Genomic DNA, 16,908 nt, shown 5'->3' on the forward strand with positions numbered 1-16,908 from the left:
GATCCCTGCTTTAGGGTGTCACAATTATTTAATTTTTCTCAACATGAGTGCCCACGAGCACCCCCTATGAGCACTTGAGGTGCCCCACTCCTAAGTCAGCATCAGTGTGGTCTGATACCTGTGTGGTTTGAGTCATGTTTAAAAAACTCTTAAGTTAAATGAAAAGCCCTGTTTAACCGTAACTGTTGGGGACTGTGCATGATCAGGGAAAGACCTTTTTACACTAGAAAATGGATCCTTACAAGAACTGACCACATTTTAACATTTTATTAATATATTAATAGTAATATTAAAATATATTATTTTAATATTACTAAATGCATGTTACTTTATTTTTGATCAAACTGAATTATTATAATTGATTTAGAAACAGGACATTTATGCACAAATATTTAAATGTAAATGTCTGATTGATAAATGGGGCTCAGTGTAATGGAGGTCACAGACCCTTTTAATAAACACTGAGCAACTCCCTCTCTGGTGTTGGGGCATTGATAATCTGTCCCATTCTGTTCTTAATTCTCCGACCCCCTTAACACTTGAGCCCTTGTATCCATTTTGCTCACCCTTTGACAACGTCTTCAAAGTGGACACATCCAGGAAGTCCTTAGGGTTTAGGGCAAGTGTTGGGACAGGGTTAAGACTGCATTGCTTCTCACAACCCCCTGTCTCAGTTCTTGCCCTAAGCTCTAAATCTTGAAGTGTTCACTTTGATGAGGTTGTTGTTGAAGGGTGAGAAAAAGGAATGTGAGGGCCCAACCCAGTAAACAATTAACCGTTGGTTCAACGTTGAAATAACATAATGACTGCCGTATAATCAACGTTCTCTTAAGGTTGAAAATGAAAGTTGAAAAGACGTCCAAACACAGACATTTAAAAGACGACTATTAGACATATTTTAGACGTCCATTGAGGTTATTAATTTGTCCCAAAATAAATTACTTGTATAAAACGCATTTTGGACGTCCACTGACGTTATCGATTGGTCACCTCTTAACTACTAACCACTTAACTAACTTATTAAGATGGATTTTGGACGTCCATTGACGTTTAAAATATGTCCTTGACGGACAGACTTTTAGACCTATTTTGAACGTCCAGGGACGTTCCTTGTTTACTGGGAAGTGTTCAGGATCTAGGACAGATAAAAATAGAATTGGGACACACTTGGCTTCATGTCTTTTTAGCTGTGTACAAAACACCCATTCACAATGTTCCAGAAGTTTGCTGATGACACCACTGTGGTGGGCCTTATAGCCAACGGTGATGAGTCTGCATACAAAAAGGAAGTTGAGCAGCTGGTATCCTGTTGCAGTAGCAAGCACCTTCTGCTGAACACATAAAAGACTGTAGAGATGGTGGATTTCATGCGTAAATCCCCCCCCAACATCAATGGCTTTGCACTTTCCACTGTGGAGTCACTTATGCTGCTGGGCACCATCATATCCAGAGACCTTAATTTAAATCTGAGAGGATCACACTGCCCATCATTAAGAGAGCTCAGCAAAGAATGTTCTTCATGAGACAGCTGAAGAAATTCAACCTCAGCAGAGCCTGGTGATCCAGTTCTTCACAGAAATCGTGAAGTTCAAAATTACAGCTTATCCCTCTCATTCTGGACATTACCTCTTTCAAACTCTTCCCCATGATTCAGGGCCATCAAATCCAGCACAAACAGACACACTAACAGATTTTTCCCCAGAGCTGTAGCATTTTGCATTTTAACCTTAAACTAAACTGAACCACCAAGCTCCTCTACTGTATTACAGTGACTCTTCTGTAATGTAATGCTGTTTGTAGTGGTACAGAGGTTAAATTCTGACATATTCACATCATTCTGCAATATTCCGCATACAGTGGTTCTTCTAAAGATATTCTTACCAGCATATGTACATATTCACTCTAATATTCACTCTTTATTATTATTATCCTTTCCATATGTATTGTATTTTTTTGGCCTTAGTTGAATACATTTTAATACTCTGTGTGCTTGTCTGGTCTGTTAGTATGTTATGTCATTCGTGTGCTCTCACCAAAACAAATTCCTTGTATTAGTAACATACTTGGCGTATAAAGTTATTCTGATTCTAAATTCAAGCTGGTCTTACATTTACAGTGTTTACTAAAGACTCCAAAAGATTTTATTTTATAATGATTAGTGATATCAAGCAATTAACAAAAATGATGATTCCATTTACAGTTCACTGAAATATATACAAATGGATATTTAAATGTAAAATAAACTAATCATAAGATCAATGAGGAATGTGAGGACACAAGTGAAAATACTGGGACAGTGAGCAAAACTAGATCAATTCTTAAATGGGTCAGAAAGTCGATTTAGGCCATATTTCACCTTGTGCCCCTTGAGCTGTGTACATCACTACAGCTCTGACACGATTCACCAGCGTGTGCGACCAAGCTGGGCTTATCTTTAGTGTTTTACTGGATGCTCTCACAGAAATATGTTGTTGAGATCATTCATCATTATTTCTTCTTCATGTGCAGGGGGTGGAAACCTCTCAGACGAGAGTTTTCAGACACTGGTAGAACCACACAACAGTTCACTATGAAGTGAATGGGGCACTGTTTCAGACACAGCCATACGGAGAGTGTGAGCAGCAGTGCAGTCTAACCTGCTGCCCCCTGCTGTCCAGTGGAAACGCTCCTATTGGAATGAGGAAACTGGCCAATCAGAGCAGGTGTTATGAATTTGCAGCCAATCGTATCCGCTGAGGCGGGTGTTGGCGAGGGACTTTCTGTGTGTGAGGGAGGAGCAGGAGCTCTGTGTTTTGGAGAGAAATCAGGAGCTGTTTTTATTGAAGGTAAAGACCAGTGTAAGGAATTTAAAAAAGTTTACACCGTGTCTGTAACTGTCTCTCTCTCAAACGGGGACAGACAGGTTCTCTCTCTGAAAGGAAGCTGGAGAATAGGGGAAATGCTGCTGTGTCCACACTCCGAGCCTGTACACCAATGTAATCGACTCCTCGAATCGAATTCATTTTCACCAGTGTTTATATAAATGGACTGTCTCTGTTTGATCCAACACATAGGTACAATTAAGACTTTAAATGTGGTAGTTATAAATGATACGCATGTGTAAGTGTGTGCTGAAGAACACTCACAAACTGGAACTGAATCGACAACAAGGAATCATTTACCAGGAATCAAGTTCAAGTCCAAGGCAAAGAATCGACTCTTTGGAGTAGACTCATCATGACGTTTTTTTAGGTACCACTAAAATCTGTACCTTGTACCATCTCTTAAAGGTGGATGAGCCTTTTTTGAATTTTGTATTAAATTTTGCCCACAATTTGAGTGGAACTCGTCCTTCTCTAAGTCTATTAGAAAAATACATTTCAGGAAAAGATAACATGTGAAATAGAGTTTTTTATATATATTTGTTGTCATTTTGAAATCTCCCAAGTATAGGAATGAGTTAAAATGTAACGTAAACACTTGAAAAATGTTCCCAAATTTGTTTTTTTCCAAGATTGCAGTGGAGTGATTTTTATTTTGTTTATTTATTTTAAATAACATTTGTATTGACACTGTTGTTCCATTTTATATATTGGTACTTTTCAGGATTTTGTGTTGCTGTTTCTAAATTCCCACATGAAAATTGTACCCCGGGCAGCACGATGGAGCAGCAGATAGTGTCTCTGTCACAGCTCTAGGGTCTTGGAGGTTGTGGGTTCGAGTCCTGCTCCGGGTGACTGTCTGTGAAGATTGTGGTTTCTCCCTGTGTCTGCGTGGATTTCCTCTGGGTGACTGTCTGTGTGGAGTGTGGTGTGTTCTCCCTGTGTCTGTGTGGGTTTCCTCCGGGTGACTGTCTGTGTGGAGTGTGGTGTGTTCTCCCTGTGTGTGAGTGGGTTTCCTCCGGGTGACTGTCTGTGAGGAGTGTGGTGTGTTCTCCCTGTGTCTGAGTGGGTTTACTCCGGGTGACTGTCTGTGAGGAGTGTGGTGTGTTCTCCCTGTGTCTGTGTGGGTTTCCTCCGGGTGACTGTCTGTGTGGAGTGTGGTGTGTTCTCCCTGTGTCTGAGTGGGTTTCCTCCGGGTGACTGTCTGTGAGGAGTGTGGTGTGTTCTCCCTGTGACCGTTTGGGTTTCTTCCGGGTGACTGCCTGTGAGGAGTGTGGTGTTGTCCCTTTTTCTGTGTGGGTTTCCTCCGGGTGACTGTCTGTGTGGAGTGTGGTGTGTTCTCCCTGTGTCCATTTGGGTTTCCTCCGGGTGACTGTCTGTGAGGAGTTTGGTGTGTGCTCCCTGTGTCCGAGTGGGTTTCCTCCCACGCTCCAAAAACAAATACTGGTAGGTGGATTGGAGACTCAAAAGTGTCCGTAGGTGTGTGTGAGTGTGTGTCACCCTGCGAAGGACTGGCACCCCCTCCAGGGTGTGTCTTGTTTATTGTTGTGAGCCATCATGTCCTAGTACTCTTGAGTGTGAGTTGAGTTTACATTTTTGGCATTACGTCAGGCTTGTTCAGTGTTTTTTTTTTTTTTTAATCTGCCAGGGTTGTGCCTTGTTTCCATCCCTGTTCATGAATATCAGACTCTCTTTACATTCCTGTTCCTTCTGCTTTTTCTTTTCCAGAAAGGATACCATTCATTTGACAATCTTCTCCTGCTCGTCGTGCTCATGATCATTTATACTCTGCTTCCATTTATGATCATCACCAAGAGGAACATATCACAATGTTGAAAACAGGAGAAATTAAGTATGAAGCTACAGTGTGTGAAAGCTCTGGTCCTAAAGGAACACCTTCAGATCGTCTCCACACTAACACGTTTGGTAGACAGACACAGGAAAATAAAGACAAACAGAAAATGTATGACTGCTCAGAGTGTGGAAGGAGTTTTAACAGACAGAGTTCTCTCAAAAGACACCAGCGCATTCACACAGGGGAGAGACCGTATTCCTGTTTGGAGTGTGGAAAACGATTTATTGTACAGAGTAATCTGCAAACGCACCAGCGCATTCACACAGGAGAAAAACCCTATCAGTGCTCAGAGTGTGGGAAGAGATTTACTCTGCAGAGCTCTCTCCAAATTCACCAACGAATTCACACAGGAGAGAAACCATATCAGTGCTCTGAGTGTGGGAAGAGTTTTACTGTACAAAGTTCTCTCCAATTACACCAACGCATTCACACAGGAGAGAAACCGTATCAGTGCTCGTTGTGTGGGAAGAGATTTACCCAAAAGAGGAATCTTCAAACACACCAGCACATTCACACAGGAGAGAAACTGTATTCCTGCTCTGTGTGTTGGATGAGTTTTACCAGACTGAGCCATCTACAAACACACCAGCGCATTCACACTGGAGAGAAGCCATTTTCCTGCTCATATTGTGGGAAATGTTTTACACAACAGAGTTCTCTCTTAACTCACCAGCGCATTCACACCGGAGAGAAACCGTATCAGTGTCCAGAGTGTGGGAAGAGTTTTACTCAGCAGAGTTCTCTCAAAACCCACCAGCGCATTCACACAGGAGAGAAACCGTATCAGTGCTCAGAGTGTGGAATTAGTTTTTCTCATCAGATTACTCTCAAAATTCACCAGCACATTCACACAGGTGAGAAACCATATCAGTGCTCAGAGTGTGGGAAGAAATTCAATCAACCAAGTCATCTCCAAACACACCAGCGCATTCACACAGGAGAAAAACCATATCACTGTTCAGAGTGCGGGATGAATTTTATGAGACTGAGGTATCTCCAAGAACACCAGCGCACTCACACAGGAGAAAAGCCCTATCAGTGCCCAGAGTGTGGGAAGAGGTTTACTCAACAGAGTAATCTTCAAATACACCGACGCACTCACACTGGAGAGAAACCGTATACCTGCTCAGATTGTGGGATCAATTTTACAAGACTGAATCATCTCAAAGAACACAAGCGTGTCCACACAGGAGAGAAACCGTATTACTGTTCAGAGTGTGGGAAGAGTTTTACCAGGTTAAGGAACGTTCAGGAACATCAGCGAATTCACACCGGAGAGAAACCGTATCAGTGTTCAGTGTGTGGGATGAGTTTTATTAGACTGAGGAGTCTCCAGAAACATCACTGTATTCACCCAGAACAAAAGCAGCACCACTGCACCGAGTGAGGGAGTACTCGTGACATTTGGGACATGTTTTATTGAATGTCATGTTTGATCTTTTAACTCTGTAAATTACTATATTGTAACACACCGTTGCAAGTGACTTTACCTCTGCATTGTGTAATGTTTGGGGGAAGTAGAGACCTCTGTGGTTGAAATAGGTAATTATCAATTTTGTAACATGAGTTGGTTTACGTGCACTTCCCCAGGAATGTGACTCTGATGGTTTCTGTCCATTCTGTGAGAATGTGATGAAGAACTGACAAAACTTGCTGAAGGGCATTTCCTGAAATATCTACTATGGCCATAATATATTCTTCATTGTTATGTTGGTTGTCATTTATCCAGTGGTTTATTGATATTTAAACCCTGAGTGAATTTCAACATTGCATTGTGGATGTATTAAATCGTTAGTACTCTAGAAGATGATTTGGTGCTCATCTAAAGCTTCACTCAGACAGTAGAGTGGACTTCACAGAAAAGACACACAGAGACCACTAGAAGTCCTACTGTGACAGCATACTGACAATGAGCCAAGTGGATATTTATGAGCTGTTTTTAAGGGTGAGTTTCAAAGCCACATCTCATGTAATAACCACGATCAGAATATCCTCTGTTACTGAGAACACTTGTGAGAAATTCCTTTACAATGAGATACAATGAAGTATTCACTCATATGTCAATTGCCTTTTTTACAGCACATTTGACAGTAGGTAAAAATCTCTGGAATCTTACCTGGAACATGAGTGTGCTCTCCAGACAAAATACTGAAATGATGTGTTTAAAACTACTGAAATACTCCTTTAATAATTACATTAACCTACACCCACAAGTAAAAGAAGACGAAGAATCACCTTTATGGATCCCCTTAAAGGGATTTGCTTCTCTGTTCATGGTTCATTGTTGCATCATTGTTGTTGTCAAGTTCTATGAATTACTCAGGACCTGACCAACCACCACATCTGTACTTTAGTGTGTCCTCACATTATTTGTTTACAATTTCCATGTTACATTGGGCCCTTGTCTCTTATCCAGCTCAGGGCGGCGGTGGGTCCAGAGCCTACCCGGAATCACTGGGCACAAGGCAGGAACACACCCTGGAGGGGGTGCCAGTCCTTCACAGGGCGACACACACTCACACATGCACTCACACCTACGGACACTTTTGAGTCTCCAATCCACATCCCAACGTGTGTTTTTGGAGCGTGGAAGGAAACCAGAGCACCCGGAGGAAACCCACGCAGACACAGGGAGAACACACCACACTCCTCACAGACAGTCACCCGGAGGAAACCCACGCAGACACAGGGAGAACACACCACACTCCTCACAGACAGTCACCCGGAGGAAACCCACGCAGACACAGGGAGAACACACCACACTCCTCACAGACAGTCACCCGAAGGAAACCCACGCAGACACAGGGAGAACACACCACACTCCTCACAGACAGTCACCCGGAGGAAACCCACACAGACACAGAGAGAACACACCACACTCCTCACAGACAGTCACCCGGAGGAAACCCACGCAGACACAGGGAGAACACACCACACTCCTCACAGACAGTCACCCGGAGGAAACCCACGCAGACACAGAGAGAACACACCACACTCCTCACAGACAGTCACCCGGAGGAAACCCACGCAGACACAGAGAGAACACACCACACTCCTCACAGACAGTCACCCGGAGGAAACCCACGCAGACACAGAGAGAACACACCACACTCCTCACAGACAGTCACCCGGAGGAAACCCACGCAGACACAGGGAGAACACACCACACTCCTCACAGACAGTCACCCGGAGGAAACCCACGCAGACACAGGGAGAACACACCACACTCCTCACAGACAGTCACCCGGAGGAAACCCACGCAGACACAGAGAGAACACACCACACTCCTCACAGACAGTCACCCGGAGGAAACCCACTCAGACACAGGGAGAACACACCACACTCCTCACAGACAGTCACCCGGAGGAAACCCACACAGACACAGGGAGAACACACCACACTCCTCACAGACAGTCACCCGGAGGAAACCCACGCAGACACAGGGTGAACACACCACACTCCTCATAGACAGTCACCCGGAGCGGGACTCTATTGCACTGAAAATACTTTGCAGGGAACTAAGGGATGAAGTGGTTTTAAAACCCAGGGAAAGGATGAGTTGCAGGTGAGATCAATCTTCTTGTAATGGTAACCCTTCAGTACTCGGGGGAGGAGGACCTCTGTTGTACAGGATGGAAAGTGCTTGTGTCAAAATATTTCAGTAAATATTTTTAATGTAATATAAATTATATATTAGTGATTTAGTACAAATTACTGGTTCCAAAATAACATAAGTACACTTTTTTTCCCACAAGGGGAGAGTTGTATTTTTAAACCTTACTCAGCTTCTAATTTACAATGTAATATTTTTTTGTTGTTTGAAGTAATTCACTGAAATGAGCAGCACAATGTCACAAAATGTTGCGTAGCTGTCACGCAGCACCTGGGTCCTGAGTTTGTGAAGTCAGTCCTCTCCTGGAGTGACTGTGAAGCAGTGTGTTCTCCCTGTGTCTGTGTAGGTTTTCTCTGGGTGCTCCACTTTTCTTCCCCAGTCCAAATACACATGTTGGTAGGTGGAGTGACTGTGTGAAACTGTCTACACGTGCCTCTGGGTGACTGGGTGATCTGATCAAGATGAAGCACTTATAGAAAATGAATCAATTAATAATTGTTACTTAAAGGGAACTTACTGCGAGTTTAAGTTAAATATGATAGCACATGGATTCAGAGATAGTAGTCTATCACCAATGATAAGAAATCTGTATTAGGAAACTCTGCAGAGAAGTACTTGAAAACTACAGAAGAACAATCACGCCTAACAGGAATTAACTGGGACAGAAGTAGTAATGTTATAATTAAAGATGTGGGTTAATCTCACGATTAGATGGTCTATCGTGTATTCCAATATGGATTGTATATATTTTTACATCAATGTATCTCCAGGCTTTGAGGCAGCAGCAGAGCAGTGCCAGCAATCAACAATCTGTCTTATTCCTTAACACTTTTCTCTGAAATTTCAAATAAGCTACACTACAATGATTAGCAAAGTTTACAAAACAGGTTACAGTCTATAAGTTTCTGTGTTTGATTTAATCATGAAATATGATCAGACCTCTCATTATAATGAACCCCATGGGAGACAAATTTCATATAAACAACCTAATCAATTATAAAAAATATAATCATATTAGGAGTGGCACTGTGGTGCAGCAGGTAGTGTCACAGTCACACAGCTCCAGGGTCCTGGAGGTTGTGGGTTCAAGTCCTGCTTCAGGTGACTGTCTGTGAGGAGTGTGGTGTGTTCTCCGCGTGGGTTTCCTCCGGGTGCTCCGGTTTCCACCCATACTCCAAAAACACACATTGGAGACTCCAAAGTGTCCATTGGTGTGTGTTGCTCTGTGAAGGAATGGCGTTCCCTCCAAGATTTATTCCTGCCTTGTGCCTAGTGATTCCAGGTAGGCTCTGGACCCACCGTGACCCAGAACTGGATAAGGGTTACAGATAATGGATGAATGAATGATCATATTAACTGATAAATATAATTTTTAATTGCAGCCCTAATTCAGATATTTCATTCAAGATGTGTTTCCTTATTTTCCACAGTAAGGCCCAAGAGTTAACTACTGTGCTATTTTCAACTTTCAAGTGATTCAATGAGCTTGCTCCTATGTCTGCTTTCAAAATAAAATACACAAAATTTTAAATGTAAAATGTTAATTTAAAAAAATTAATAATTTAAAATACAAAACACAAAAGTGTTAAACAGTAAATGTAACTCGAACATAGTAAGCCAACAAATACAATGAATATTTTATTCCATTTATAGGGTTATTTACAATGAGGAAGAACTGATAACAAAGTATACACAATGACAAAGATTGAGGGGGGATACATTTATCAAATGTTAATTGAACAAAATTGAATGTTTTTGAATGTTTTCCTTTGTATATATCCTCTTTTAATCCTTCTTTCCACAAGTAGCACTTGCTTGTGTTAACACTTGGTGTTATCTGAAGAGTGTATTTCAGTGATATCAGTCCAATATATATTAGGTCGATATGGAAGGTTCTTAATATTCTCAATGAAGATATGAACAGTCGCTCTGTTAATACCATCACTAAATCTTTCATTTTCTAAGTTTGAATTCCACCACTTTAGAAATTCAGACTTAAACATGTCAGAGATGTATTTACAGACACTTTGATCAGATTCTTCACTAATTAAGGCTCTCAAGGACGCCTCAAATTCTTCTGATTTTTTTTCTTTTTATGGTCTTCAAAAGTATGTGGTGATTCAAAAAATGTATGATTGAAATGTTTTATTGTTTTCTTTACTGATCTGCTATTGCCTTTGGGAATGTGTTCTTTAAGTGAATCAATTATTTCATTTTTATTAAACTTTGTGAATTTTTTTATGATGAGCTGAGACTGAAGGTCAGTTTCTCCCATTATCCTTTCCCTGGCTAATTCCAGGTTTTGGTCATAATTTTGAGGCAAGAGTTTAGGGCAACACTTAAAATCATGTAGATTGTTTGTATTATGTTTATTATCTGGAGAAATGTCACATAATGTAGGATTTGATTTAAATTTACATATTTTCTTAATGAAAGTGGGTTGGCGGTCCTCGATTTTGAAGTTCATAGGTGGTTCTTTGTTATAATCACTGTTTTTGTAGGAATAAGAGGGTAAACACTTACTGATGGATCCTGAGGCTCCATAATACTCTGAGAATATGATGTTAGTTTTTATCCCATAATCACTGCCCAACATACATGATAAACTTGTTATGTTCATCATGCAGGGGTGAGAATTTTTTCCGGCCAAACAGGGACTGTTAACGCTGTAGATCCACAGTTCAGTGTAATCAGTGATGTAGTTGTTTTGAATTAGTTTTTCTATTTCTGTAATAATCAAATCCTCACTGTGAATTTTACCTCCATCTTCTGGAAAATATGGACCAAAGGATTCTGTAAAGACACCATCATTTTTTCTAAAGTAGAGAAATGCAAACTGATTTTTAGACTTTACTGATAAATATATTTTCTTATGTTTCATTAAAAATATATTTTTGATATCAGTGCTGAAATGATATTCTGCTTGCACCAGATAATTATCATTAGAGTAAGGTAAACTGTTAATCATCATCATCATTTTCTTCTCCGCTTCTCCATTTCAGGGTCGCGGTAACTGTTAATCAGCTGTAGAATATAAAGAATATAATGCTCCCGGTTAGACAGATCAGGGTACATTAAACAAAATGTATCATTTTTAATCAAATATGTTTCCAAGAATGCGTTCCAATTTTCAAGAGGCACCTTCAACAGTTCCAGACTTTCAATCCTGTAAAACAAAAATTAGCACAATGAAAAACGTTTTAGCATGAAGTTGAGAGATCAAAATGTTTAATCTCTTACTGCATACTCCTGTTGGCCACACTCCACTGTTATTTTTATTTTTTTGTTGTTTACTGTTTAGTATTGATTTGTAAAGCCACTGCCTTCTAGGGTTTAAATCCTTGTTCCACTAAGCATACACCAGTAAGAACTGATAAGTGGTTTCGGTTTCCCATTTGGTTAAATCGCAGGGAATGATGATATCATTAAATATTTTTTATTGTGTTTCAGGTCATTACAACTCTCAGCTGCCAGGATTAAAAATCTTTAAAGTCTGTAAAGTGCTACAGAATGTTTATTTTTGTTCCTTACTCTATCTTGTCCATAGTAGCTGGATAGCAATTGGTTGCTGTGGTTTTTGGTCTCGCTGTGTAAACGCTTTTTCCTGAAGATCACAAAAAACATCACTCAAACACACATATGTACACTTTGAGCTGTACACATTAGTAGGTCCTCATTTTGACCTGCACATCCTGGTCTTCAGTGTTACATTTATGTCCCATGAACAGAATTTAAACTGACACTAATCCAGCCCTCACTCAAATATCATTATTGTTTTGTCCTGTGTTTCTCTGCAATGATGTTTATTTTGTATTTCCCCCTTTTGGTTCCCAGCATTGACTCCTGAATCTAATGGAGTGTTAGTCCAAGGATATTTGGACCTATCTGTGTTGAGAAGTTGTAAAAAGCAGCTTTTGTAAGTTTGTGAAAGTGTCTACAACCTGCCACAAATATAATTGATGTCATACTTCTGTGTAGTTCTTCAGTTTAGCATTAGGTGGCAGCAATATTTTGTGTGTAATGTTTGTGTGTTGTTCTACCATTCAGCATAGTTCAGTTTCAATATAAAAAATATGTATTGAAGTGAAATAATGTGACACGTACTGAACTTTTAAAATTCTTTAATTATTAAATATTTGACCTTTGTTCAGCCAGTCTATAAGTGGTTAAAGTCAATATTTAAAATGGGACTTTAAAATGCAGACTGCTAAAACACAATTCTGAATACATGCATGTATTGTTACTTACCTTGTAGTGTCCCTGTGGTCCTGTTCCTGGGGAAATGGAAATTGATTCTCTGTCCCTGTTTGTACTGGTTGAAGGTCCCACTGTGAAGTATGGATGGGGGTAGGAGCTGAATCCTGGAACCTGGAAAAGAGAATTGTCAGGAGTGAGGGACGGACTGATGGAGCGGACGCATTCGCTAAAGCACAGATAACGTTTAATTTACAAAAGAACAACAAACAGAGAGCTTAACATAACAAGATGACTAATAGATAGCTAACAGAGGCATGGACAAAGGAACCAAACGAACAGGAGTAAAGACAAACTAGAGATACGGACAGACTGGAAGACAAACTAGAGATACGGACAGACTGGATAACAACTGACTAAACACGATACAGAGAACATGAGAACAACAGAACAATGACCAACAAACAGGAAGTGTAGGAAGGGGACTTAAATACAAGACACTGACGAGACGCACCTGAGACAGATAACGAGAAGGACGGGTTAACAGATGACAGACGAGGAGGCGGGACAAAGGCGGAGACTAGAACATAAACAAAACAGAGCCATGTGCAAATAAAGCATATGGCGGGGACAACAGACTGACAGGACGAAGGCGTGACAGATGCCCCCCCCAAGAACGCGCAACTCCCGGGCGCGTACTCCTAAACCCCCCAGGAGCTGGCACAGGAGAGGGCACGGAAAACAAGACAGACTAAGACAAGACAAGGAACCAAGGGAGACAGGACTCAGGACAGGACGGGAACAGACACAGGAGCTGGGGACACGACAGGACCGAATATATATGAGACGGGACATGGGACATGACAGGAGACTGACAAAGGGGGGCAACAAGAGACGAGAACGGACTGGACAGGACAGGAGTGGACAAATGGGAATTGACGGGAGACTGGACTGGAGACAAGACAGGGGACTGAACGTGGGACGGATACGGAGACTGGACACGTTTGGGGACAGAAGACTGGACATGGACAGGTGACAGAACAGGGGACTGGAATGGAGACGGGACTGATGACAGGACTGGGTGCTGGGAATGGACGGGAGCAGAGACTGGTGACGAGACAGGGGACAAGACACTGGACAGGATAGGAACATTAGACTGGACAGGGGTATGTGACTGGACAGAAGACAGGACAGGTGACATGACACTAGACGGATACGGAGACTGGACATGACTAACAGGGGACTGGACAGGGGTCTGAAACAGAGACTGGACAGGGCTGACAGGAGACTGGACTGGACTTGGCAGGGGAACAGGTACAAGAACATTTACAGGGACTGACACAAACACAGTGACCGGGACCGGGACAGAGACAAAGGCTGACATGGGCACAGGGATAAGGACAGAGACAGGAACCAAGACAGGGACAGACAAGGGAACCAACATAACAGGGGGGTGCCCAGGACTGGCTAATGTCTGTGGGGCAGTCCGAGGAACCAGCCTGGGCACAGTTCTTGGGATCGGCCCCGAAGTCTTTCGGGCCGACCTTCGGACATGGACAGGAGCGGCCGTAGCCACAGTCACGGGGACAGGAGCGGCCGTAGCCACAGTCAAGGGGACAGGAGAGGCCGTAGCCACAGTCAAGGGGACAGGAGAGGCCGTAGCCACAGTCAAGGGGACAGGAGAGGCCGTAGCCACAGTCACGGGGACAGGAGCGGCGGGTGCCGCCGTCACGGGGACAGGAGCGGCGGGTGCCGCCGTCACGGGGACAGGAGAACGTGCGACGACGTCCACGGAGGCAGAGGAATCTGCGCCGTCGTCCACGGAGACTGGAGAACGTGCGACGACTTCCACAGAGGCAGAGGAATCTGCGCCGTCGTCCACGGAGACTGGAGAACGTGCGACGACGACCACGGAGGCAGAGGAGTCTGCGCCGTCGTCCACGGAGACTGGGGAACGTGCGACGACGACCACGGAGGCAGAGGAGTCTGCGCCGTCGTCCACGGAGACTGGGGAACGTGCGACGACGTCCACGGAGGCAGAGGAGTCTGCGCCGTCGTCCACGGAGACTGGGGAACGTGTGACGACGTCCACGGAGGCAGAGGAATCTGCGCCGTCTGGGGACAGGAGAACGTGCGACGACGTCCACGGAGGCAGAGGAATCTGCGCCGTCGTCCACGGAGACTGGGGAACGTGCGACGACGACCACGGAGGCAGAGGAGTCTGCGCCGTCGTCCACGGAGACTGGAGAACGTGCGACGACGTCCACGGAGGCAGAGGAGTCTGCGCCGTCGTCCACGGAGACTGGAGAGGCGCGCGTCGCGCTCACGAAGACAGGAGAGGCGCGCGCCTCGCTCACGTAGATAGGCGCGGCTGGAGGTGCCGCGCTCTTGAGGACAGGAGTTTGTGCTGCTCGCTGGGTTTAAAGGGTTTAGGGGGTTTCACAGGCGCACCCATTAGATCCCCTCGAGGTGCGCCCCGACGTTGGAGGCCAACAGCCCCTATCCTTAACGCCCCCCCAAAAATTTACCCGGACCTAAAGGGGTAATCCACCGTCGAGGGGGGAACTCCAGCACGCTTCTTCCGCCGGCTCTTTCGACTCCCGCTGGCGCAACTACTCGATTCACAAGTCGACTCCTCCGGTTTATGAATCGAAATAGCGCCAGGCAGGAGCTGGAGCCGGCAACTCCCGCTGTAGCAGTCCTTCTGTCCATAATTCGGCTCCTCTAAAGTCCTAGAGGCTACCATTGCACGAATTATGGACGCTTGGACTTCTCCTAGCCTCCGAAGGTGACTGTCTGTGCTAGCTGCGTCCTGGCGGTTGGTCATTCTGTCAGGAGCGAGGGACGGACTGATGGAGCAGACGCATTCGCTAAAGCACAGATAACGTTTAATTTACAAAAGAACAACAAACAGAGAGCTTAACATAACAAGATGACTAATAGATAGCTAACAGAGGCATGGACAAAGGAACCAAACGAACAGAAGAGGAGTAAAGACAAACTAGAGATACGGACAGACTGGAAGACAAACTAGAGATACGGACAGACTGGATAACACAACTGACTAAACACGATACAGAGAACAATAGAACAATGACCAACAAACAGGAAGTGTAGGAAGGGGACTTAAATACAAGACACTGACGAGACGCACCTGAGACAGATAACGAGAAGGACGGGTTAACAGATGACAGACGAGGAGGCGGGACAAAGGCGGAGACTAGAACATAAACAAAACAGAGCCATGTGCAAATAAAGCACATGGCGGGGACAACAGACTGACAGGACGAAGGCGTGACAAGAATGGTAATTCCAATATATATTAATAAAATACTGCACTAATATATTCAAGTTAATTTAATTACCTTCCATGATCAAAATGTATAAACTTTTAAAGAGCTGGAAGATAACAGGCAATGTTCCAGCAAAGTATTTTCACATTTCACAAAGGTTTACAAACTTAGAAATAAAAATTATACAAACTTAAAAATAATAATGAACTAAAATAAATTAATTATTCATTTAACAAAAGTCACAAGTCATTGCCACATTTTTCACGAACAATATACTGTTAAAATTCACTAAGTTCTTTGTTTTGTCGGCTCCTTTAACCAGTGGCTGAGTCATGTGGTTACATGACAAAGGTGTAAATTCCTAAACCTACTTCTCAGACAATTAGGCCATGGCTGAAGGGGTTAATCGATCATAGAATGAGTTTATTTCATCTTAACTGAGTGTGAAGCAAGTTATTAAACCTGATAAGTCTCTCTCTCTCTCTCTCTCTCTCTCTCTCTCACGCAACCGCACGACTCAAGTGCCTGTTACAAAGCTATGTTTTTTCCAGTAAACACACTTACCCATCCTCAGATGTGTCCTGCATGTTTGTACTCCTCCTCATCTGAGGAATCAACCCCTTCAGGCTCTGCAGCTGAAAAATATTCCTAGTTACTTTCCGAATCCACTGCAGCCAATTCTCCATTACATGTTTCTCACCCATCGAGTGAATTAAAAGTGGCGGGATGTCAATGTCACGTGCCAGTCCCTGTGATGCACAGAGAGTCTTTTTTCAGTTTCACTTATAAAAGCAAATGATGTACCTCTGCTCCTTGTCTCTGCACTATAGCTACGGCGTTGAGTCAAACCTCTGTGGATTCAGACACTACATAATGAGGATGTTACACATGCAGCTGTAGATGAATATGTTACTGAATATGATTTTTAATAGTCAGCTTTCCTCTCAGCCACTTGAGGTAGTCAGGGATTATTTGATATTTAAAAAAAAATGGAAACTTCCGTAAACAAAACAAAAAGACTAAATTCAATAAATCCCACTAATCCCACTAATTATATTCAGCCCACACCAAGCAACAATCACCTGAGAGCAG

At 43.2% G+C, this 16,908-nt stretch overlaps 1 protein-coding gene and 1 long non-coding RNA gene across 3 annotated transcripts; one reads left to right on the forward strand and one right to left on the reverse strand.

Annotated features, from left to right (window-relative positions):
• Positions 1–2,724: 2,724 nt before the first annotated feature.
• On the forward strand, positions 2,725–6,852 carry LOC136694238 (zinc finger protein 484-like). 2 transcript variants are annotated; one of them, XM_066667631.1, is made up of 2 exons: positions 2,725–2,825; positions 4,590–6,852. In XM_066667631.1, the coding sequence occupies exon 2, from the start codon at positions 4,691–4,693 to the stop codon at positions 6,101–6,103; it is 1,413 nt and encodes a 470-aa protein (XP_066523728.1). In that variant the 5' UTR covers positions 2,725–2,825; positions 4,590–4,690; the 3' UTR covers positions 6,104–6,852. The 2 variants fall into 2 exon arrangements, with proteins under 2 accessions (XP_066523728.1, XP_066523729.1); XM_066667632.1 differs by lacking the exon at positions 2,725–2,825 and adding an exon at positions 2,855–3,231.
• A 5,018-nt stretch (positions 6,853–11,870) lies between these two features.
• On the reverse strand, positions 11,871–16,479 carry LOC136693965 (uncharacterized). Its single transcript, XR_010802136.1, has 3 exons — positions 16,381–16,479; positions 12,578–12,697; positions 11,871–11,933 (listed from the first exon to the last, which is right to left on the reverse strand). It is a non-coding gene; the product is annotated as an uncharacterized lncRNA (long non-coding RNA).
• Positions 16,480–16,908: the final 429 nt, after the last annotated feature.

The sequence above is a fragment of the Hoplias malabaricus genome, chromosome 4, assembly GCF_029633855.1.
Source record: "Hoplias malabaricus isolate fHopMal1 chromosome 4, fHopMal1.hap1, whole genome shotgun sequence".
NCBI classification, from domain to species: Eukaryota; Metazoa; Chordata; class Actinopteri; order Characiformes; family Erythrinidae; genus Hoplias; species Hoplias malabaricus.

What these genes read in the sequence shown, in the direction of transcription:
- LOC136694238 (XM_066667631.1), top strand. Translation starts at nt 4,691, where the DNA reads ATGTTGAAAACAGGAGAAATTAAGTATGAAGCTACAGTGTGTGAAAGC.